The sequence below is a fragment of the Bolinopsis microptera genome, chromosome 1 (assembly GCF_026151205.1).
Source record: "Bolinopsis microptera isolate Bmic1 chromosome 1, MBARI_Bmic_1.0, whole genome shotgun sequence".
Lineage (NCBI taxonomy): Eukaryota > Metazoa > Ctenophora > Tentaculata > Lobata > Bolinopsidae > Bolinopsis > Bolinopsis microptera.
This window is the reverse complement of record NC_087072.1, coordinates 13,886,837-13,912,591: the sequence shown is the minus strand read 5'-3', so window position 1 is coordinate 13,912,591 and position 25,755 is coordinate 13,886,837. Positions and strand designations below refer to the sequence as shown.

Sequence of the window (25,755 nt, the reverse complement as noted above, 5' to 3'; positions counted from 1 at the left end):
AAATTAGCGCTAAAAAACCATCCTACAGTCGGCACGCGCGGCTCACTGTCGATGGCGCACTACCTAATCGTGCACTCCCTTGAATTTTTATAGTGATCTCATTCAAAAAACCGAAGATATGACCGACAGAATAATACAACAAAAATCAACGAATTTCGTCAAATTACTGATTACGCGACTTTTACACCTACTTTTGCTCCAAAAGGCACGCTCCATCAAATATGGCACTTAGTTGTAGCGCGATGCACTACTGGGTCGCGCCGCGCATCAAATAATTCTTCTCGCAACCTTCGGTAGATCGGCGAGATGCACCACTGTGCCTCACCGAGCTGCGAAGGATTGACATCGTGAATCAAGGCACTTAGGCGATCAAACTCACGGATCATTCCAAAAAGGTATAACAAATTTGGTACTGTGAAAATCCGGGCAAGTTTATTTTTTATCGTACACCCCCTACCGTAATTCTTACTTGTTACTGGCTGGTGATATTACTAGAGGTGATAGCGTCTTCACAGCTTGCTGAACTCTGCGCGCGCTCATAAGTTCATTGCATTTACACGCTTCAAACATTCCAAAAATGCAATTGCATGCCACGTACCACGTGATACAAGTCAGCCACTCAAATAATAAAAATCTGCAAAGTTGAAGCTGCGCACTTTTGTTTGGCCCAAAATCATACTTTTCGCGATAATTCAAAATTTATAATTTTCCAAATTCTGCTCCTGCCTCCTGGTGAGCTAACTTTAGTTTTACGAAACGAACATTTTTTTGAAAACCAAAACTTTCTATTTCTTTTACTTCCAAAGTTAGGCCTTGGCCTTATCAGTAAGGTTTCCTGGGCCATATAACCAACGCGCATTTTAAAGACTTTCGCTTTCATTTTTAAAAGCTTTCACTTTGACAAAGCATAAATCGCCAATGTTTTAGGAAACTTCTTAGAATTGAAACTCTTTGGAATAAAAGAAATGGAGTATGTATGAGGAAGGAATATAGTAAACTTGATAACTCATATATACTAGGGGAAGGATAAAAGAGAACTGCCAGATAATTCTTAACTTTCCTATATAAATGTTAAGGCACGTGACAAATAATTTACAACATGAGGTATGAAGCTTATTAAATGATTGGATGTTTTGCAGTTGTGATGTGGCACGTGAGAGGCCTAAATAAAAGTGCAGTGCAATCTCCTAGGTAACAATGGATTATGCTTGTGAGGTGAACAGATGCTGAAAGTGGCTTGTTAATGCGTGCTAGAAAAATATTGACTAAAATTATACATGACTTTGAAATGTGAACATGGTAAGGAAAATGGCTATAAAGATGATATGATTATGATATAAATAATAACTAAAATAACGTACAACAGCCACCAACCAAGTAAAATTTCAATTTTAAAATACCAAAAGAAACTAAAGAATTTTTCAACACAAAAGGGGCCCCCTAGTGAGTCCTGGATATTATAATTAGGGTCGTAAAAATAATAATTACATTTAAAATGCCTTGGATCATGGATTGTAGCTCACAGGATCCTCAGCATGTTTAGAGATTTATTTTTACTTTCTTATCAAACATGGATTAGCAATGACAACATTTTGACGTTTTATTGATAATTTATTGAAAATCAACTTGAAATAAAAAGCCGCTCCAACTAAATCGCTCGCCCAAATTTTAAGAAAATTCTTGTGAAAGGAATTCCTTAGGGTGTGAAATTCATCTGAATCGGTGTATTTTAGACGCTGATTCCGAATCACCCCTATGACGTAGGGTAAAAATGCTTCCACGGAAAGTTATGGGCAAAAAACCGTTTTGGTCACGTGACAGGCTAGTAAAACACGAATTCGATTGTTTAGGGCTCGGGTTGGGGTTAGGGTTGTGGTAAGGGTTATGGTTAGCTTCGGGGTTATGGTTACGCTAGGGTTAGGGTTTGGATTAGGGTTTATGTAAAATCGTTTTTGTACGGCTGCAAAATCATAAAAACCAAAGTCACGTGAAATTTTTGGGCGAGCGAATTAGTAAGAGCCATAAAAAGCACTAAAATTGAACGTTCAACTGTCATGAAAGTCTGTTTCATCATCTAATTCTACAGAGTCATCATTGTCATACGTTGTATGACCCGCCGTGCACGAGTGCGCGGCTCCCCCTGTATCGTAGAAACTCTACCATAGTGAAAACGACCGTGGGGGTCACGACGTGATACAAAGTAATCACTGATGGAAGCAATTCCTACGAAGTGTCACATTCCTACGAACAAGCGCAAGATGTTTTGAATTTACCAGCTCCCACACTCCCTGTCTCTATCATCTTACAAGAGCAGGTGTTGTAGTGACAGTCTGACTCACTGGTGGATCCTTCGCTAGACGTCTTTACACCTGGACACGTATTACAACCTGAAATACAACATGTTAATAGCAGGACTCCTCTGTGGACGCATTATAAAATGTTATTGCCAAATAATCTTTCATTGCGAATATTTTTAAATTGTGAAGTGATCCTTTTTCCATTTAATTCAATTATATCAATGTCGATAAGGGCATTAGGGTTGACTTGAATGGAAGAGTTGAGTGTGATGAGAAGGTAGGGTGGTTGAAACTGACCTTTGGTCCCGCTGTCAGCATTGTCCCCTCCGGCCATCCAGTGGGAAGTGGGACAAGTTTTACACCCCTCCTCCGTGTAGTAGCTCCCTCCTGGACACGTACAGGTCGGGGTATCCACGTTAAATATGCCACCTTGGCAAATCAGCTCGGAATCCCCGTTTATCACGTTGCCGTTGTTGCAAGTAACTGTGATTGTAACCCCGTGATTAACCGGCTGGCTTGGGGTTATCGCTCCGTTATCCACAGTGATAGGGGAACACTGTTGGATCTGACATGTTGGCAAAGTTCCAAAATCCGTCCCGTCACAAGTCAACTCACCATTCCCACTACTCAGACTGTATCCATTGTTACAGGTGATAGTGATGGTGATATCAAAGTTAACCGGTTGAGATGGAGTTATCAGCGCATGTTCTACTGTCACAGTAGCACACTGTTGGATCTGACATGTTGGCAAAGTTCCAAAATCCGTCCCATCACAAGTCAACTCACCATTCCCACTACTCAGACTGTATCCATTGTTACAGGTGATAGTGATGGTGATATCAAAGTTAACCGGTTGAGATGGAGTTATCAGCGCATGTTCTACTGTCACAGTAGCACACTGTTGGATCTGACATGTTGGCAAAGTTCCAAAATCCGTCCCATCACAAGTCAACTCACCATTCCCACTACTCAGACTGTATCCATTGTTACAGGTGATAGTGATGGTGATATCAAAGTTAACCGGTTGAGATGGAGTTATCAGCGCATGTTCTACTGTCACAGTAGCACACTGTTGGATCTGACATGTTGGCAAAGTTCCAAAATCCGTCCCGTCACAAGTCAACTCACCATTCCCACTACTCAGACTGTATCCATTGTTACAGGTGATAGTGATGGTGATATCAAAGTTAACCGGTTGAGATGGAGTTATCAGCGCATGTTCTACTGTCACAGTAGCACACTGTTGGATCTGACATGTTGGCAAAGTTCCAAAATCCGTCCCGTCACAAGTCAACTCACCATTCCCACTACTCAGACTGTATCCATTGTTACAGGTGATAGTGATGGTGATATCAAAGTTAACCGGTTGAGATGGAGTTATCAGCGCATGTTCTACTGTCACAGTAGCACACTGTTGGATCTGACATGTTGGCAAAGTTCCAAAATCCGTCCCATCACAAGTCAACTCACCATTCCCACTACTCAGACTGTATCCATTGTTACAGGTGATAGTGATGGTGATATCAAAGTTAACCGGTTGAGATGGAGTTATCAGCGCATGTTCTACTGTCACAGTAGCACACTGTTGGATCTGACATGTTGGCAAAGTTCCAAAATCCGTCCCGTCACAAGTCAACTCACCATTCCCACTACTCAGACTGTATCCATTGTTACAGGTGATAGTGATGGTGATATCAAAGTTAACCGGTTGAGATGGAGTTATCAGCGCATGTTCTACTGTCACAGTAGCACACTGTTGGATCTGACATGTTGGCAAAGTTCCAAAATCCGTCCCGTCACAAGTCAACTCACCATTCCCACTACTCAGACTGTATCCATTGTTACAGGTGATAGTGATGGTGATATCAAAGTTAACCGGTTGAGATGGAGTTATCAGCGCATGTTCTACTGTCACAGTAGCACACTGTTGGATCTGACATGTTGGCAAAGTTCCAAAATCCGTCCCATCACAAGTCAACTCACCATTCCCACTACTCAGACTGTATCCATTGTTACAGGTGATAGTGATGGTGATATCAAAGTTAACCGGTTGAGATGGAGTTATCAGCGCATGTTCTACTGTCACAGTAGCACACTGTTGGATCTGACATGTTGGCAAAGTTCCAAAATCTGTCCCGTCACAAGTCAACTCGCTGTTTCCACTTATAATGTAACCATTGTTACAGGTGATAGTTATTGTTTGTCCTGAACTGGCTGGCTGTGTTGCACCTGTTATCTGAGCTTTATTTACCGTTATTGCCGTGCACGAATCTGAAAAAAGTACCAAGTCATACAATATACATAGTACATACCTTATCGGACCTTATTTGGACGGGCATAACTTGAACGCTGGAGGCCCTAGCGCTCATCTTCATTTCCGTTCAAATAAAGTCCGTACATTTAATGTCCGTCCAAGTTAAAGTCCGTTGAATATTTTCCAAAAATTTTTCCATTTCGAACTTTTTGTCCAGAATATGACAGCTTTTAATTTCAGTCAATTTTAATAGTTATCATTAGACTAAACTATATTGTTGAATCAACGAAAACAAGTTCTTTTATTCAAATTTCTGATTGTTTCTGAATAGACTCAGTGAAGACAGATTCTAATGGAAAGAAATAGCTGAATATCGTATCGACATTTCTACGTCATACTCATATTCTGAAATAGTATTAATTCAATTATATTTATAACGATCAATGTGTACAGTAAAAATTTGGCGACGAAATTTCAAACAAAATATAACTGTAAAATAGTTATCTACTGTAAAATAGTTTTTAACGAAATCAGAGCAAATATGAACAAAAAACTGACAAAATTTATCAAATAGGGCTCATCTGAAAATTAACGAATAGCGTGACGTGTACAGGAGATAAAATATTAAAAGAGATAAAAGAAATTAATGGACAGCAGAGGAGTGAAATTTAAACGAAAATATTACTATTTACACGTCACTCAACTAAAAACTGTGTTGAATTGTTCAACTCTGTTTTGTCGTTGAGTGTTGGTTTCTTTTCAACTAAGAATCGGGCTTCTTTAATCTTTCTGTTGATGAGTGATGTTCCTCTATCTACGATTTGAAGTCTTAGCTTTGGGGGGCCTGTGTGCTGAGGGTGACTTTCCCTGTAGTGCTTTGCTAGTGGCTTATCTTCGTAAGATTTTGCTGTTGGATTTGCCGCACTACGGTAATGCTCGTCGAACCTGCACTTGATTGGTCTGTATGTTTCCCCACCATAGTTTTCGGTGCAATTGTCTACTTCGCAGGTGATGTGGTAGACGGTGTTGGCTGTGGTGCATTCTCCATCGGTTAAAGCTGCGCATGTTCTGCAGTTTGATGTTGTGCATGATTTCTTGTCAAGGGGTCTGGAGTCTGTAAGGAGATCCTTCAGTTTCCGTCCAGGTTTCTCGACAATTTTTATGGGGAGTCCACTATGTCTGACAGCATCTCTGTATTTGCGACTAGTAGCTTCGTTGACATAAGGTAGTTTGAGAATCGCTCCGTCTTGGTCTTTGTTCTGATTGATTCTCTTTCTACGTTTTCTTTTGTTCTTTATGGTGTCTAAGACTCTATCGGTGTAGCCGTTGTTAATGAGAAGTTGATCTATCATCTTTTCAGAGTACTTCTCATTTTCTCTGTTGTTAGAGACTGCCTCTGCGTTGTTGTACATACTCTCAACAGTAACATTCTTTGTACGTGTTGTATGACTATGATGAGAGTTGTAGTGGAGGGTGAGTGGCTTTTTCTGTGGTTTTCTATAGAGTCTAGAATGTACTATTCCATCTGAGTTGATCTTTATTTCCGTGTTGAGGAAGGGAACAAAGTCGTTCTGATTGTCAGGGTAGTCTACAGTTAGTTTGATAAGTTTGTCAGGGTCTTGTTGTTCGATGAGGTTGCACAGTTAATTATTAATTAATACTATTTCAGAATATGAGTATGACGTAGAAATGTCGATACGATATTCAGCTATTTCTTTCCATTAGAATCTGTCTTCACTGAGTCTATTCAGAAACAATCAGAAACAATCAGAAACAAGTTATTATAAAATTTTAACGATCTAAATTGTAAATATCACATTATGGCATGATCACTATCTTATTGATTTAAATAATTTTGCCCGTGCAGTTGATCTACAAGGGAAAAACAAAGCAATTTCTTCTTAAGTATACATTCCTTCCTAACTAAACGGATTAAACGGATTAAACGGATTAAACGTTAATTGGTCAAGAGAAGCCCTAACACTCCAGGCTTGACAATAAAGGAGTGAAATCATAACATAGAAATAAGATACGAAAACCGTGAAGAAACAAATATTATAATTTAAGCTAAGTCTCTCGGGAAACGAAGTGCATCTATATCAATTAAAAATTTAGCAATCTCTTTTAAAGCTTTGGTTGAGTGAATATGAGATCCATTCCCTCGAAGAGGTTGGTTTTAGCTTCAGGGCTAAGGCGGTCCCTGTTGTCTTGGTAGAGAGGGCAGGTTCTAAGCACATGAACCTCATCTTCAATTATGGGATCAAAAAAGGGTAACTCTGCCATGTACTCCAGAGTGTTCTTGTCCTTAGTGGAACATGTAGGGCAGATACGATTTAGGATGTTGTTTCTTCTGACATGTCCATTAGCCCGGTTCATAAAACAAAAATATTATCCAATAATTGCGGCAATAGGCTTATCTGTTGTTCCTTAGGCCAAATAACTATCAAAAAAATTTTTAGGCGGTGAGAGCTAGTCCTTATTTGGGCTAGTCTTTTTGACTGGTTATATTGAAGATAGAGAGAGAGGTATTTTTCACAACCAAAACTTGATTTAATCGAATTGTAAAATCCAAGTTTTCTGTTGAGCTGTCTCTCTTCATCCCATTGCGTTCTAAAGCAAGAACGGAGAACATCTCGTTTCTGAATGGGTGATAGTTGCCTTTTGTTCGTTTCTGCCAGAAATTGATTCATCGACGTAATGCCGGAGTACCATGATAGGCCCATTTTCTTTTGTTCTGTGAAAGCATGTCGAACAAGGGCTTCTGATCCGGAAGTTTCCATGCTTTCTAGTCTTCGAACATAGTTAAATACTTGGGGACTGGCCTCAATAGCAAGAGGGTATCGACCCGTATCGCCCCACACTCCTGCATTGGAGGTTCTTTTTCCGACGCTTATTATAGTCCACTTTAGGAAGGAGAGGTGAACTTTCTCGATCTGATCTTCGGCAATTTCTTTGAGTTGAGGGAACTTGTTCCGGGAAGAGAATGCCGTTGTGAATTTGGTCTGGGGTAACCATATCTGACAACCGTAAGAGGCGATAGGAAGTACTAAGGCGTCGAAAAGCTTAAATATCACAGTTTTCTTAATTGACTGTAGGTCAATCATACTTTTGAGTGAGAATAGCTTCTGATAGCTTTCTGCTTCAATTTCACTTGTGCTAGCTTCAGACTTCCAGTAAGAGTAAATGTTATGCCGAGGTAGGTATATTCTCGGACAGAGGAGATGGATATTTGGCCGTAAGTGAAGTTTTTGCTTTCTTTTAGTATGCTCCCAGCACGGTTGAAAACCATGATAGCTGTTTTAGATATGTTAACTGACAAGCCCCACTCAAGGCAGTAGTATTCGAGAGTGTTGAGCTATACATTTCCGAAAGACTTTGAGGTTATTTTTAGCGAGAAACATTGGGCAAATGAATCTACAAACAATATGTTTTATCGAGAACATCATAGTGCCGTATGTTAACGACGAAAAGGTTCTCCTTGGTCTGCCGGAGGCACAGACAACTTTTCTAGTGTATGATGTTTTCAGGAGTCACTTGACGGAAAAAGTCAACGAAATTATGGCACTCAACAACATAGTTCATGAGCTAGTCCCCGCCAACAGTGACCGTGTGTACTGCTAGCAACGCATCACTTCCTGGGCTACAGTATTGACTTCACCGCCATTTTCTCCTCCCTCTCCGCCATTTTCTCCTCCCTTTTCCACCCATCACTATGGATCTCAATTCTGTTACCAATGTTTTAAACTCGTTTTCATTAAATGAGCTGAAAGCTCAGTGTTGAGAATGTCACGAAACTTAAGAGGGATTCAGTTAAATGCGAGGAATTCTTGGAGTTGCATTCAGATTTTGTTCAGAACAAGAGTGTTCAACATGGCACGTTGATGTCTGAACTTGAAACACTTATGGCCGAGCAAACTGCTGTGAAAACTGCCACAAAGTGGCTCACCTCTACTGGAGAGGAATATGTATGGTCTTCCTCAAATGGCCACACCACGACTAAGGAGCCGATCGATATTTTAAATCATCCTGGGATATCAGAGCTTATGCATGATATCAACTCCAAGTTTGGCTGCAAGCTAAACTCATGCCTAGCAAGCATGTACAAGTCTGGTTCTTGTGCAACTAGGTACCACAACGACGACGAGGTGTCTCTTGACCAGTCGCAAGGTATTTATGTAGTTTCAATTTCATTTGGAGCTGAGAGTACCCTCGACATAATTCCAGAAAATGGGGATAAGCGATGTAACAATAAATGCCATATCACCCCAAAGGACTGTAGTTTGTATATTATGAAACCGGGGTGTCAGGAATATTGTCTTCGCAAGGTTCGTGCAGAGAGCTCAGTTAAGGAGACTCGGTATTACGGTATAGCTTATCCTTTCGCTGCCAGATACCGAAGACAGATACAAATGTAGTCAGGGAGCAGATTGTCCGCACTACAATTCCTATGCCGCCCACCACCACCTCAACACCAACCCTTTACTACCTAAATGCTCAAAGAAAACCGAAGAGCAGGAAAACCACTGTCCTGTTTGGAACGTCAATGACAAAATTCGTACGGACAAATAAGTTGGGATTCCGGGGAAGGAAAGTAATCAATGTGTCTCAAAGTGGTGCAAAAATTAGAGACATCACTGAATACATTCAGCATTTTCATAAAACTCATGCAGCTGCAGAAGCTGACGATATTGAAAAAGTTATATTGAGTGTTGGTACAAATGACATAAAACATTCTAAGTATGGGGTTCAGTTCCTTAGGAAGTATCTTAATGACTTAATTGACTCCACTAAGCAGTTATTTCCCGCAGCAATTATAAGTATCCAATGTTGTCTTCCTATTAAGTGTTTATATTCCTACATAGCAAAGAATGTTCTAGATTTTGACAATCTACTTAAAGACTTATGCCTAATAAAGAATAATTGCGTGTTCTTAGACTGTTTCTCAGACTTTTTAACTCGAGACTTTAGATCCTGTAATGAACTTCTATACCATGATTGGCTTCATCTCAACATGAGAGGAGTAGGTTTACTGTCCACTTGGCTTAAGTTTGTTGTAAACGAACACAGTTCTGACAGGGTTGTAAATAATCTTCTGGGAATTTAATTCTTTGATCTTTTATTTCATTTAATATTTTGATTAAGACGTTGCGCCTAAAATTAAAACTCAAACAAATCTCTAATTTAATCTTTTTCTCAATTTTATACCTCCCATTTCAGGTACATTCGGTCATTGCCCATTTTCCAATATGTTTGACAATGAATCGTTTAGACTTAGAATAGGTCTTTTTGCATGCAAAAGGCCTCGCACACAGTCAAAAAATGCACATATAATACATATCAATACGTTTATACCTAAAAAATTTACACATTCATGTCCCCATGCACATTGCACTCCACACATCAACTACAATTATCATAATCATATAATGTTTCTCTTCTATTCTCTCATCATGACTTACTTTCTCCCAATTCTTCTCTCCACGACTAGGTCCATGAACACCTTATTCCCCCTAGATTCTAATATTCATTCCTCTCTACTCCTTGACAGCCCACGTTATCTATCTTATACCATTTCTTGCTTGCTCCCACATCAAACTTTTCTTTGTAATTATCTCCTCATGGTTCATAAGAAATGTTCTTCTCCCTGGTAAGATGATTAAAGTCAAGTATTCCAGCCGCCTCAGGCGTCTAGTCTCTTTATTCATTCTTTGGGTTTTCTCTCTTAACTTTCTTTTGATAACTCTTGATAATCCTTCAATGCTTAATCTAGGTCCCAACTCCCTATCTGTACTCTACCAAAATGTCCAAGGCCTTATTCCTTTCAGTAACCTAAGCTCCTCCCATCCCATTCTTGATGGTAATACGATTTCCGAACTTCAATCCTTTGCTAACATAGAGCAGCCTGACATAATTGCCCTAAATGAGACTTGGCTCAAAAAGTCTATTTCTAGCAACGAAATCTTTCCTTCTTCTCAATATGAAATCTTCCGCAATGACCGCACGAGAAAGACTCATCCTCAAGATCCTAATAACCCTAAAAAGTTTAGGGAAAATGGAGGTGGTGTTCTTTTGGCTGTTCGGTCTGATCTCGACGCCACTACAACCCGACTACCAGTTAGCCTAGGTGCCGAAATGCTTGCCGTTAAAATTGCTTTTCCTAACAAAGAGAGTATTGTAATCTGTACTAGTTATAGAGTAGAAACTCTTGGGTTACCTAATCATGATGTCATAGTTAGTTATATTCGCAAGCTAGTTTCCAAAAAGAATCCCCCTAAAATCTATAATATTGGTGATTTTAATCTTCCCCATACAGACTGGCTATCTTCATCCAGTACCGTATCTATCGAGCAATCCTTTATAGATTCTTTCAGTGATCTTTCTCTCTCCCAGTTGATCACATCACCCACCCATAAAAGTGGTAATACATTAGACATTCTTCTCAGTAATTATGATAACACAATCGATAACTTGAATGTCTGTGATCCTCATTCAGTGTGCAAATCTGATCATTTTCCTGTCACTTTTTCAATTAAAAGCTCCTTTTCCCGTAAGAAAACTCCTAAACGTAAAATCTATAATTTTAAGAGAGCAAACTGGGACATGATTAATCGTGAATTATGCTCGATTAATTGGCAAGTCCTAGAATGCCTGGATCCTGTTTCGTCTTGGAAGTTAGTTAAAGAGTGCACTATGAATTTAGTTGATATACATATTCCTAAAGTAACTATTAAATCAGAGTTCCAACCCCCGTGGTTCGATAGTGAACTTTTTTCTTCATGCCGTAAAAAAGATAGGCTCAGAGCTAAATTTAAAATTTCTGGTTCTATTTCTGATGAGTTAAAGTTTGTTACTAGCTGTAAAGATTTTAAGAGGTTCTCATCAGCCAAAATAAGAGACAGTCTTTTCAATAGTGATGATCCAGCGCTTATAACTAAGAAGTTTTGGTCACATGTTAAGTATCAATCTAACTCCTGCCGTATTCCTAATTGTGTTAGTTATTCTGGACAGCTTCGGTTCAAACCCAAAGATCAAGCTGAACTGTTCAATTCTTTCTTCTATAACCAGTTTTCGGATCCTTCACTTTATGACACTGACATCTCCTATGTCAATGATGTTGATTTTGATATTGACTTCGATCATCGGGATGTTCGTAAGCTTCTTTCAAATATTAATTCAAATAAAGCCCAGGGACCAGATGGCATACACGGTAAAATTCTAAAAAATTGTTCCGTAGGTTTAGCTTACCCTCTAACATGCATTTTTCGTGGATCCTACAACAGCGGCTACATTCCACAAAAATGGAAACTTGCAAATGTTGTCCCAATATTTAAGAAAGGTAAGAAAAGTGAGGTTCAAAACTATAGACCAATATCCCTTACTTGCTTAGTCATGAAAGTTTATGAGCGCATTGTTAAACGTAAACTGCTTTCTTTGACAAGTACCCTTCTTGATCCCATGCAGCATGGTTTTCTAGAGCACAAGTCATGCACAACCAATATGGTTGACTTTTGTGATAGCCTGGCATTGTCTCTTAACGAAAACATTATCAATCATGTTGTGTATTTTGATTTTGCTAAGGCATTTGATTCTGTAAATCATGATATCCTTCTTCATAAGCTAAAGACCTTATATAACATTGATGGTACACTTCTCAAATTCCTTACCAATTACCTGCAAGGCCGTTACCAAAGACTAAGAGTGGTTATTGGTAATGAGATGTCATCTACCCTTTCAGTTAATTCTGGTGTCCCCCAGGGCTCTATTCTTGGTCCCTTACTCTTTGTATTGTTTATCAATGATATTCCCCTTGGCCTTTCGGATGATACTGATATTGTTTTGTATGCCGAATGCCGATGATACAAAAATCTGGCGTAAAATACATTAATCTTCTGATAATGCTAATTTGCAAAAGGATATTGACTAGATCTTTCTGATTGGGCACTTAGAAACAAAATGCGGTTCCATCCAGCAAAATGTAAGGTACTTGTTGTTTCGGGGAAACCATCCTTATCTCCTCCATTCGCATATAATCTTGATGGCTCTCCTCTTTTGTATGTAGAGTTAGAAAAAGATCTTGGAGTTGATATTACTCCTAAGCTAAGTTGGTATAGTCAGTGCGACAGAATTTATACTAAGGCCTGCCAACAACTTGGTATGGTTAGAAGAAATGGCCATATTGTCATTGATCAGAAACGTCGCCGGGCCCTTTACCTTTCCCTTTTTCGTGGCCAATTCGAAAATTGTTCCATAATCTCGCGCCCTTGTAATAAATCACTTAGTGATAAAATTAGAAATTAGAAAGTCTCCAAAAAAGAGCTATTAAAAGGATTCTGTCTGAAGAGAGCCGAAGTTATCCACCTGAGCAATATGTCAAAAAGTGCAAGCTTGTCGACATTCTCCCTTTATCTCAAAAGTTTGACTTGAATGATCTTATTTTTTTCCACAAAGTTCTGAACAATTTAATTCCTGTATCGCTGCCTCACTATCTCTCTTTATATCAGGGCACTTCTCGACTAAGACGTTGCCACCTCGACAGTCTGTCTATTGTGTCATCAATCTTACCTAAGTTAAGTCAGAATTCACACACCATAAGTACCTCAAATAGCCCACTGGCAAAATCAATTTTTTTATGAAACCCATATACTGTAGAATGGACTCCCTTTACAGGTAAGACAGATTGTGTCTACTAGTCTTTTCCAAGCTGAGGTCACTAAGCATCTATGGAAATGTTTATTGGATAGTGAAACAACAGTCTAACTCTAGCCTAGTAGTCTCTTTGCTCCCCATATTATTATTATTTTTTAATTTTTTATCTACCTTCCTATACTTTCAACATCATATCACACTTCCCCCACACACCTTATCACACATTAATGACCATATCAGACCTGTATCTAATGTATCTGGAATTTGACGTATTGAAATACCAATTTTAACTTTATATCGACAATTATTCACCATGGATTTGTTTGTTATTAAATAGTTTTTCATACATTTTTGGATTTAGATTAATTCAATGTAATGGGTCCAAATTACTGCGGACATAGTTTACTATGTGTTTACCGTGTTTGGGTGCCCATCATATTTTACAGTTGGGGGCGATATTTTGAACAACTCTATTTTATATTCATCTATTGCTGTACTCTGTAAAATTTGAAAAGTATTAAATTAAAAAAAAGAATCGGTATTCAGTTTCAGGTTTCGAGGGAAAAGGGCACGAACCTATAAGATTAAGACAATCCATGTTGCCTGCTGTTAGACCCTTTTTAGGTGATGCTCCTGCACCATATTTCTGACTCTTCAACCAGCAATAATTTAGAGTTCCCGAAAAAACACTGTCGTCATAGACCATCACGAAAGCTTGGCAATCAGCCTGATCTTTGCACTTCTTGTAACAATCGTCTATTCCAGTAGAGGTTCCGCTTGATAAGTCTTGTCCGGGGTAGTCTGTATCGTTGTCCATGCACTGCAACCAATCTGAAATATTTTAAATAATATTAACTTAAGTTTTCTTAGATTTAAGGTTCAAGAACGTTTAAAAAAGACGGAAAAATTCGGATTTTTGATGGTTTTGATATTGCCTTCTAATTCTAGTATTAATGACCGTTCATCATTATGTCTGTTCAAGTAATGTTCGTCCAAATAAGGTCCGATAAAGTATCGAAATATAATATGTTACTTACAATTTCTTGTTTCAGCCCCCATCACCTGGGAGATTAATACTCGATTAGATATATTTGATGTTGTTTAGATGCAAAGTATTGTGTATAATATTGAGACTCAAGTAAAACATCGTGCCCAAGGGCATTATCACAATGCTGGCAAGCATTACCGTCGCCCTTATATTCACAATACTATTTACCCCCTATACTATTATATCCCCTGTATTGTTTTCCAGGCATTAAGACTCATCGAAAGTAGTTCAGCAGGTATATTTAAGTTCAAAACATTCTAATTCAATGTTAAAGATGACAGGAATAAGAAATAGTTATGTGGAGGTTTTTAAGAAATTTGCGCAAAATACGCGCCAGCATGTTATACGAAATTAGGTAAAAAACCCAAAATCAAGATCTGAAACTTTGCAGGGCGTCTAGACCTCGCCCAAATCGACACTAAACAAAATTTCATGTTTCAGCAGTATCGGCAAGTGGGTTTTCTGGAACCCCTGTTTTACAACAGATTGTCGTGAAGTATATATATGTATGTATGATTTCGAATATATTCTGCTTTCCCACAATATTTAAATGGCATTATATATGAATTTAATGCCAACTTGAATGAGTAAAAAGTGCCATATTCAGTCAGTTATCGACAGATATACCTACCTAAACACAAGGAAACGTTTTCAAAGGCAGAATTTCGAAATCGTTGAAATTATCTCCTTATTAATGAAGTTTCGACTGTGTAAATTATCCTGACATTATAATCATAAAGAGATGATATTTGACCAGATAATTTGAGGAACCGTCCGCAAATGCAAATTGATACCGAGAATGAAATCGGTCGCTCGCTTTTCCCATTTAATAAGCTTTATTACAATTCGTAAGCCGTGAATGGGAAAAGCGAGCGACCGATTTCATTCTCGGTATCAATTTGCATTTGCGGACGGTTCCTCAAATTAATATCATTTCCTTTTGTTTGGAAAAGAGAGACACTGGCAGCGGTTCACTCTACCCATGAATATGGGTTTTGGTCAAATTTGCTATTACATATATCTTGAAAACAGGTTATTGGCTATATAGAAGACGAAATTAGGTAATCACTAAGTCACTATATTTAATATTCATTTTATTGTTTAAAAGTAAAATTATTTCTAAGTACACGGTAGATCATAAGGTATATGGAGCTGCGGCGTGCCGGGCTGGGAATAATATAGTGAGGTATGAAGTAATAATTCACATTTCATTGTGTTGTTCACGGCTTGGTGCGGTGTGGATTCTTTTAGCCGTTATACATGTTTCTTTTGAAGTTTGTGATCATTGCTTCGTGATTTTGCTGGTTGTATTTGGGTTATGTGGATTTTATGTGATGAGTACGTGGTTGATTCGCGTTGTTTCTTGTTGATTGTATAGGTTTTACGATGTTACTTGTTATTGTAATATTTCGTAGTATTGATAGATTATTTTAACATTGTAATTTTGCAGCTATGTAAGTTATTATTACGTCCTGTGTATGACAAAGGCATGTTGCCGAAACATCGACAAAGAATTTTGTGTTTACAACACTGAGTGGAGACTTTCACTTCGTCAACAGCATTTCGAAATATTTTTACTTAGTTGAGATACGATCGTGCCAATGTTAACATGTTATGATGTTACAGGTTACTGCCGTAGTATAATTTATGTGACCGGTGCGTGGTTACAATAGTGTTGATTGATCCATAGTACGTAATCAGTAATATGGAGAAATGGTAACGGAAACATGTTATTAAAAATCGGAAAACAATCATCCGGAGGATATGATAATAATAATATTTGAATGAACAAACCAGAACTTCGGCAAGAGATTGCACTTCTCCACCTTCTCTATTTCTGATCATTATCTCGGAGCCAGCTTTATTAACCGGCACAACCATAGGGGGTCCATCATTGCTGTTTAATGTTCCTACTTCCGTGCCATCAATTAAGACAGAGGCACCATCAATTCGGTCCTCGCAACAATCTGTTCGTCCAAAGATTTGGATTTCCTTGATATACATTGAGCGAGGGTATGTCAGCGACCACCAGGCGTTACTACCCAATGCTAGAGTGTGGGTTAAAGAATTGCTGAAAATAATAAGTACCAATTAACCAATATTTAAGTTTTCTACACAGGAATAGAAACGTTTTTTGCTGAAACATTTTAGAATGTTATAAATTTTGATTACTCCTTTCCTCCCAGAAACTAATGTATTCAAATTATTTTAAGTAAGTTTCTTACTCTGTCATGATGCCATTATTATCGCCATCAATAGCTAATTCAGCATTATAGTTATTCATGGTATCAGTCTGTTTTGCCATTCCTTTGCTTGCGATGTTCTTGACCTCTGTAGTTGAAAGTATTTAATGCTTTAATGGATATAGAGAGGTAAACATTTACTCACGAAAGCACGAACAAACTAGGGCCTGTTGTCGAACTTTTGAGGGAGTCCTGGACCCGAACCGCCAAACGGTACAGCCACGCCCATATTTGGTCCAAATTATGTCCAATTTAGCCAAATAACCTGAACATGCCCAAAACCCAACTTTTAGGTGCTCTACTTGTAAGTGTTTAACCGACTCACTAACACATGTATTTTTTATAGGACTTATTATGTAAAAGAACTACGAAGATATTATCCAAATTATGATGCTTAACTGCTTATCCAACGTATTACATTATTTATATATATATAATAGGCTACTTAGCGAACCTGGACAAGGACCGGAGTTGCAATTTTGCGCTTCTGTCAAACTTCCCTCACAATTAGCACCACCATTAGCTGGGGCTGGGTTATCACAGCTTCTTTCCCTGGTCTGTTGTCCTTCTCCACAATAAGTTGAGCACACTGACAATACTCCAAACGCACTCAATCCTCCATCAATTTCTAAGTTGTAAAACTGGTTATAATTATATACCAAAAATAACGGATTTTATTTTGCGCTAATTGTCTTTAAACTTTGGGAAAGGTCAATTTAATTTTTAGTGGTTATGTTTTTTCTTCATACTGAAGTAACTTTTGAGGGAGTCCCGGACCCAATCCGCCAAACAGTGCAGCCACACCCATATTTGGTCCAAATTAGGCTCAATTTAGCCAACTTTTAGGTGCTCTACTTGTAGAGTGAGGATAAGTCAGTTTTGTAGCTGTGAGCATGATCCAAAGTTACACAGAAGTTGTTTTACAATTTTCTAATTCAGTAATCGGTACTGGTATTCAGTTTCATGTTTCAAGGAAAAGGGCACGAACCTTTAAAACAATCCATGTTGCCTGCTTTGAGACCCGTAACGGTTTGTGCTCCTGTACCATATTTCTGACTCTTCAACCAGCAATAATTTAGAGTTCCCGAAAAAGCACTGTCGTCATAGACCATCACGAAAGCTTGGCAACCAGCCTGATCTTTGCACTTCTTGTAACAATCGTCTATTCCAGTAGAGGTTCCGCTTGTTAAGTCATGTCCGGGGTAGTCTGTATCTGTGTCCATACACTGCAGCCAATCTGAAATATTTTAAATAATATTAACTTAAGTTTTCTTAGATTTAAGGGTTCAAGAACGTTTAAAAAAGACGAAAAAAATTTCGGATTTTTGATGGTTTTGATATTGCCTTCTACTTCTAGTGTTTATATTAATGTCCGTTCATAATTATGTCCATTTAAGTAATGTCCGTCCAATTAACGTCCGATAAGGTATGCTTTTTCTTCATACTGAAGTATCGAAATATAATATGTTACTTACTTTTTCCTGTTTCAGCCCCCATCACCTGGGAGATTAATACTCGATTAGATATATTTGATGTTGTTTAGATGCAAAGTATTGTGTATAATTTTTAGACTCAAGTAAAACATCGTGCCCAAGGGCATTATTTGCTATTACATATATCTTGAAAACAGGTTATTGGCTATAGAAGACGAAATTAGGTAATCACTAAGTCACTATATTTAATATTCATTTTATTGTTTAAAAGTAAAATTATTTCGAAGTAGACGGTAGATCATAAGGTATAAGGAGCTGCGGTGTGCCGGGCTGGGAATAATATAGTGAGGTATGAAGTAATAATTCACATTTCATTGTGTTGTTCACGGCTTGGTGCGGTGTGGATTCTTTTAGCCGTTATACATGTTTCTTTTGAAGTTTGTGATCATTGCTTCGTGATTTTGCTGGTTGTATTTGGGTTATGTGGATTTTATGTGATGAGTACGTGGTTGATTCGCGTTGTTTCTTGTTGATTGTATGGGTTTTACGATGTTACTTGTTGTTGTAATATTTCGTAGTATTGATAGATTATTTTAACATTGTAATTTTGCAGCTATGTAAGTTATTATTACGTCCTGTCTATGACAAAGGCATGTTGCCGAAACGTCGACAAAGAATTTTGTATTTACAACACTGAGTGGAGACTTTCACTTCGTCAACAGCATTTCGAAATATTTTTACTTAGTTGAGATACGATCGTGCCAATGCAACATGTTATGATGTTACAGGTTACTGCCGTAGTATAATTTATGTGACCGGTGCGTGGTTACAATAGTGTTGATTGATCCATAGTGCGTAATCAGTAATATGGAGAAATGGTAACGGAAACATGTTATTAAAAATCGGAAAGCAATCATCTGGAGGATATGATAATAATGATATTTGAATGAACAAACCAGAACTTCGGCAAGAGATTGCGCGTCTCCACCTTCTCTATTTCTGATCATTATCTCGGAGCCAGCTTTATTAACCGGCACAACCATAGGGGGTCCATCATTGCTGTTTAATGTTCCTACTTCCGTGCCATCAATTAAGACAGAGGCACCATCAATTCGGTCCTCGCAACAATCTGTTCGTCCAAAGATTTGGATTTCCTTGATATACATTGAGCGAGGGTATGTCAGCGACCACCAGGCGTTACTACCCAATGCTAGAGTGTGGGTTAAAGAATTGCTGAAAATAATAAGTAATTAACCAATATTTAAGTTTTCTACACAGGAATAGAAACGTTTTTTGCTGAAAATTTTTAGAATGGTATAAATTTTGTTTACTCCTTTCCTCCCAGAAACTAATGTATTCAAATTATTTTAAGTAAGTTTCTTACTCTGTCATGATGCCATTATTATCGCCATCAATAGCTAATTCAGCATTATAGTTATTCATGGTATCAGTCTGGTTTGCCATTCCTTTGCTTGCGATGTTCTCGACCTCTGTAGTTGAAAGTACTTAATGCTTTAATGGATATAGAGAGGTAAACATTTACTCACGAAAGCACGATGGAGGGGTAAACTGAAAGCTATGTAAAATACCAAGATTTTAAATTCCCAATTAGTCAGACTGAGCAGGTTGAGCTGTAGTAATACACAATAAACCACGCCCTGCTTGATTGGACCGTAAAATATTTTGACTGCACAAATTTTATTTTCCAAACATTATAACTGGCTGGTCACACACGCATCTCAATTAAATTCCCATAGGATATTGTTTTCCAAGTCTTGTCCTGTGAGTAAAGAATGTGTGAGAAAGTATTAATAAAATAAATGTATATTTTTTGAATTTTCTAAATCTAATCTGAGAATGAAGTATAAAGAAATTTTGAATTATCACTGTATAGTTTAAGATATTTATAGCTTATTATAACCATTGATACAAAGGCCATAATCTTTCGCCAGCTCTCTAATATCTACCTTGAAGCTGCATTTTATATCCTTGAACTACACAATATAAACTAAAGCATGTTTTAGTGTAGACTTTTTGTCACAACAAGACTGCAACCTATAGTAACAACTATAAACAGAACCCTTAATGTCTACTAACAAAATTCTTCTAGTCCTAATATGAGCCTTGTCTCTAAAAACCTAACTGAACTAGCGTTTCGGTGTGTGCAAAAGCTTTCAGGCACGCGCATTCCTTGCCCCGTTAGTTACCTGTCCTTCCAAAACCAAACTAGCAGTTAAGGACAAAAAGTCATACACCAAATGGGCATTATATTTTATGAATTGTTTTAAATCTTTTTATTCTGTAAAATGTGCTAAAATTAAATTTCTTGTTTCATTGAAAAATTTCTTGTTTCATTGAGTTCTGAGGTGTTAAAAAATTTTCATTACTATCTTCAGTAACATCCTGAATCAGAAACTCGGTTAATATCTGAATAGCTGAATCCGTCGTCATTTTCTTCAGGGACAAATGTTTTGTCAGAAATGAGTTTGTAGTAATGGCCTAATGGGCGCGATGTTCGTTTACTCGTGCCCTGAGGGGCAGCACCGTTCTTCCTACTATACATAACACATATTACAAAGTTGGCAACTAAAGAGGTATACAACAGTGTAGCTGACACATGTACCAGACACTGTTTTGGATCGCTGTCCATTGACTGTTATTGATGGATGTGGAAATATGATGTTACAGCTTTACAGGTACCGCAGTATCTGCCCCCACATGGTCTTGTGTGAGGTTGGGTTAGGTCATCCGCAAACTGTTTTGCTTTGACCAACTTCCTTCTAAATGATGTTCCAGTACGTCTGACGAATTTGAGGATAGGGCGTGATGTACCGGCTCTAGATGATATAGGGGAGCCTGGGGTGTTTTCACTTGTATGAGAACCAGATAATCCTGAGAAACTCCTGGTTCTGCTGAGTTCTAGTTACAATCTTTGTACTGATTCTACCAACTCTTGGTGGCTGCCAAATGTTGAAATAACGCGAACTGCTGGTTAGAGAGACTTTGGGACCAGGACATTGCTGTTTGAGTTGTCCAGTGGTTTGAGACATCTTTCAAAACCTTTGACTTTTTCACTGATATTATCTACCATAGTTTTAGGGTAGGTCGATTGAAAGAAAAAGTTTTTCAATTCATCAATTTGTTATCGAAGTCTGTCGTTATCATTGATGATTCGGCGGAGTCTCAGACATGCACTATAGACTATGCTGCTGAATGTATGGTTCGGGTGCTGGGAACCGAAGTACAGGTAGGAGCGAGCATCAGTCTCTTTAACATAGAGGTCTGTCTGAAGATCACCTGCGGTGTCGAAACAAAATTTGATGTCTAAGAATGACACATAAAAATTGTTATCTTCTATGATGTTCTCATCAATGTGGAGGCCAAGTTCTGCTAGCCTTGAATTGACAGTTGTGATGAATTTTGAAAACTGTCTTTTCGTACCATGGAATACTCCACAGCCGTCGTCTATTTATCTCTTGACCGATCTTACAGGTTCCATTAGTTCCGTGTCTGAATAAACTTGCTCACGCGTGACATGGTATACTGCTATGTTTGCAAGTTGAACACAGATACTGCCTCCTGTCGGTACTCCTCGTTTCTGCCTGTACCACTCTCCGTTAAATTTGCCTATAGACGACTCAAAACTGAGTTCAACACTTCTTATCAACCACTCCTTGAATTTGGCGGACCATTCTGGTCTCTTTTCTTCCATGGCCACCTTCAAAGCTCGGAGTGTAAGGTGGGGACTCAATGAATCATATAAAGCTTTGCAATCAAATGTGAATGCTTTAATAATGCTTTTAAGTTCTGTGTCCAGGGTATTGTTGATGTTGTCGAGCCAGACTAAGGCGTCTCTATTATCAATAAGAAGGTCTTCGCAAAAATCCCTTTCTAGTTGACGTAGGTATTTATCAGCTAGGAAGACATCCGGTCGTCTGCTGGCTCCTTCGTGGAGGGCGGTAATGAGTCTTGCTCGTGGTTTGGCCCCTGGTATGAGTTCTTCTTTCTTCATCTTATGAATTTTAAAAGCAGGGTAGAAATAAGGCTGGCCAGGGTAGTGTGGGAGGGTACTGGGGCGGTTTGTGGGTCCAGTTTGGTCTGCTGTGGTGTTGTCAGAAACACCAAACACTTCTTTTGCATCCCTTGCTGATATCAGTCCTTCTTCTTTTCCCTGTACCTGCAGTGCTTGAAGAGTTTCTCATACAGCTGTTGGGTAGGGTCACAGTCCAACTTTTCATTTAATTCCTGATTTTCCAGTTTCTCCAGTGTCCGTTGCTTGATGAGGTTAGGGTCGATAATAAGGCTTGCACCACCCTTGTCTGCCTTGATGGCTATTATCCCATCTTTAATGCGCTGTTCCAACCATTTGAGTCCTTTTATCTCAGAAGAGGATAAGTTGGTGGGCTTAGGTGGGCTTCCGGAAGTCTTCAATTTGATGTCGAGTTCTCGTCTCATTGTGTCCACTGCTGTATTGACTGCTTGTTCATTGCTTGGTTTTGCTGTAGAGTAGTTTTTCTACGGAGTTTGGCGGGGAGGTTGCTGATGTTAGGTATGTCTCTCCGGAAAGTACTCTATTGGAATAGTTCAGTATTTTGTTGGTGACGAGCTTCATGTCAAGTCTCAGGTCGATTTTATCCCGAGTTGGGGTTGGGATGTAGCCTAGTCCTTTTCCTAACAGTGCCAGTGCCCCAGCAGGTATGTCGTCGTTAACCAACACTACAACACTTCCTGTATCCAGTGCTCTTTTGGCGTCACACTCGACTTTCCTGTCGTTCCGGTGTTGTCGCTTTTTGAAATTCCTCCTCTTCTTAGTCTGTGTCAGTAAAGTTTGGAGGAGAGCTTTGGTCTTGTTGGGCCAGTGTTTCCACTTGTTGTTGTTTTGGCTTCTGTAGAACTCTATTTTAGAAATGTAGTGTTTCTTCGGGCTCTTCACGTCGTTTGGTGGTAGTGTTAGTTGTGGCTCATCACTAGATCTGGAGATCGTTGGCTTTGATAGCCAACTCTAGATTCTGTGACTCTAGATAGACTCTAGATGGACAGGTTACGGAACATTTCCGGTGATTCTACGATAGTAGTTCCTTTGGATCGTAGGGAGGGGGAGGACGCTTCAAGTAGCGGCAATTCCTGAGGAACTATAGTCTTAACCGGTGTATACTAAGCTGTTGAGATGGTGAATAATCCGAAAAGTTCTTTGAGAGTAAAAAAAGACAGTTCTATTAATGATATTTTCGCAAAATAAAGATTATGAACCCTGATTCACCTTGATTTTTTTGTGAAACTTGGTTTCGAGATAGCAGTTGACGAACAAACTAGAACCAGTGGTCGAACTTTTGAGGGAATCCCGGACCCCAACCGCCAAACGGTGCAGCCACGCCCATATTTGGTCCAAATTAGGCCAAATTTAGCCAAATACCCTGAACATACCCAAAACCCAACTATTAGGTGCTCTATTTATAGAATGTTTAACCGACACACTAACACATGTATTTTTATAGGACTTATAATGTAAAAGAACTACGAAGATATTATTCGAATTGTGATGCATAACTGCTTATCCAACGTATTACATTATTTATATATATAATAGGTTACTTAACGAACCTGGACAAGGACCCGCGGAGTTGCAATTTTGCGCTTCTGTCAAACTTCCCACACAATTAGCACCACCGTTAGCTGGGGCTGGGTTATTACAGATTCTTTCCCTGGTCTGTTCTCTTTCACCACAATAATTAGTTGAGCACGCTGACCATTGTCCAAACGCACTCAATCCTCCATCAATTTCTAAGTTAAATAACTGTGTTATATATCAAATATGCGCTAATACTCTCTGAACTTTGGGAAAGGTCAATTTAATTTTTAGTGGTTATGTTTTTTCTTCATACTGAAGTAACTTTTGAGGGAGTCCCGGACCCAAACCGCCAAACAGTGCAGCCACACCCATATTTGGTCCAAATTAGGCTCAATTTAGCCAACTTTTAGGTGCTCTACTTGTAGAGTGAGGATAAGTCAGTTTTGTAGCTGTGAGCATGATCCAAAGTTACACAGAAGTTGTTTTACAATTTTCTAATTCAGTAATCGGTACTGGTATTCAGTTTCAGGTTTCAAGGGAAAAGGGCACGAACCTTTAAAACAATCCATGTTGCCTGCTTTGAGACCCGTAACGGTTTCTGCTCCTGCACCATATTTCTGACTCTTCAACCAGCAATAATTTAGAGTTCCCGAAAAAGCACTGTCGTCATAGACCATCACGAAAGCTTGGCAACCAGCCTGATCTTTGCACTTCTTGTAACAATCGTCTATTCCAGTAGAGGTTCCGCTTGTTAAGTCATGTTCGGGGTAGTCTGTATCTGTGTCCATACACTGCAGCCAATCTGAAATATTTTAAATAATATTAACTTAAGTTTTCTTAGATTTAAGGGTTCAAGAACGTTTAAAAAAGACGAAAAAAATTTCGGATTTTTAATGGTTTTGATATTGCCTTCTACTTCTAGCGTTTATATTAATGTCCGTTCATAATTATGTCCGTTTAAGTAATGTCCGTCCAATTAAGGTCCGATAAGGTATGCTTTTTCTTCATACTGAAGTATATATGAAATATGATATGTTACTTACTTTTTCCTGTTTCAGCCCCCATCACCTGGGAGATTAATACTCGATTAGATATATTTGATGTTGTTTAGATGCAAAGTATTGTGTATAATATTTAGACTCAAGTAAAACATCGTGCCCAAGGGCATTATTTGTTATTACATATATCTTGAAAACAGGTTATTGGCTATAGAAGACGAAAATAGGTAATCACTAAGTCACTATATTTAATATTCATTTTATTGTTTAAAAGTAAAATTATTTCTAAGTAGACGGTAGATCATAAGGTATATGGAGCTGCAGTGTGCCGGGCTGGGAATAATATAGTGAGGTATGAAGTAATAATTAACATTTCATTGTGTTGTTCACGGCTTGGTGCGGTGTGGATTTTTTTAGCTGTTATATATGTTTCTTTTGAAGTTTGTGATCATTGCTTCGTGATTTTGCTGGTTGTAATTGGGTTATGTGGATTTTATCATTTATGTGATGAGTACGTGGTTGATTCGCGTTGTTTCTTGTTGATTGTATGGGTTTTACGATGTTACTTGTTGTTGTAATATTTCGTAGTATTGATAGATTATTTTAACATTGTAATTTTGCAGCTATGTAAGTTATTATTACGTCCTGTCTATGACAAAGGCATGTTGCCGAAACGTCGACAAAAAATTTTTTTTTTCAACACTGAGTGAAGACGTTCACTTCGTCAACTGCATTTCGAAATATTTTTACTTAGTTGAGATACGATCGTGCCAATGTTAACATGTTATGATTTTACAGGTTACTGACTTAGTATAATTCATGTGACCGGTGCGTGGTTACAATAGTGTTGATTGATCTATAGTACGTAATCAGTAATATGGAGAAATGGTAACGGAAACATGTTATTAAAAATCGGAAAGCAATCATCTGGAGGATATGATAATAATAATATTTGAATGAACAAACCAGAACTTCGGCAAGAGATTGCACGTCTCCACCTTCTCTATTTCTGATCATTATCTCGGAGCCAGGTTTATTAACCGGCACAACCATAGGGGGTCCATCATTGCTGTTTAATGTTCCTACTTCCGTGCCATCAATTAAGACAGAGGCACCATCAATTCGGTCCTCGCAACAATCTGTTCGTCCAAAGATTTGGATTTCCTTGATATACATTGAGCGAGGGTATGTCAGCGACCACCAGGCGTTACTACCCGATGCTAGAGTGTGGGTTAAAGAATTGCTGAAAATGATAAGTTCCAATTAA

General features: G+C 38.5%; 1 protein-coding gene across 1 annotated transcript in view; it reads right to left on the bottom strand.

Annotated features, from left to right (window-relative positions):
• Positions 1–957: 957 nt before the first annotated feature.
• Positions 958–25,755, bottom strand: part of LOC134822438 (uncharacterized) — a 39,265-nt gene continuing 14,467 nt past the window's right edge. Inside the window, exons 10-24 of the mRNA XM_063833530.1 lie at positions 25,455–25,731; positions 24,534–24,558; positions 24,044–24,292; positions 23,523–23,702; positions 19,306–19,411; positions 18,878–19,154; positions 17,964–17,988; positions 17,477–17,725; positions 16,943–17,116; positions 16,471–16,576; positions 16,040–16,316; positions 14,235–14,259; positions 13,774–14,028; positions 2,595–4,568; positions 958–2,387 (exon numbers count right to left, since the gene is read on the bottom strand). Coding sequence (XP_063689600.1) covers positions 2,242–2,387; positions 2,595–4,568; positions 13,774–14,028; positions 14,235–14,259; positions 16,040–16,316; positions 16,471–16,576; positions 16,943–17,116; positions 17,477–17,725; positions 17,964–17,988; positions 18,878–19,154; positions 19,306–19,411; positions 23,523–23,702; positions 24,044–24,292; positions 24,534–24,558; positions 25,455–25,731 — 4,345 coding nt within the window. The 3' untranslated portion in view covers positions 958–2,241. The remainder of the gene's footprint in view (positions 2,388–2,594; positions 4,569–13,773; positions 14,029–14,234; positions 14,260–16,039; positions 16,317–16,470; positions 16,577–16,942; positions 17,117–17,476; positions 17,726–17,963; positions 17,989–18,877; positions 19,155–19,305; positions 19,412–23,522; positions 23,703–24,043; positions 24,293–24,533; positions 24,559–25,454; positions 25,732–25,755) is intronic.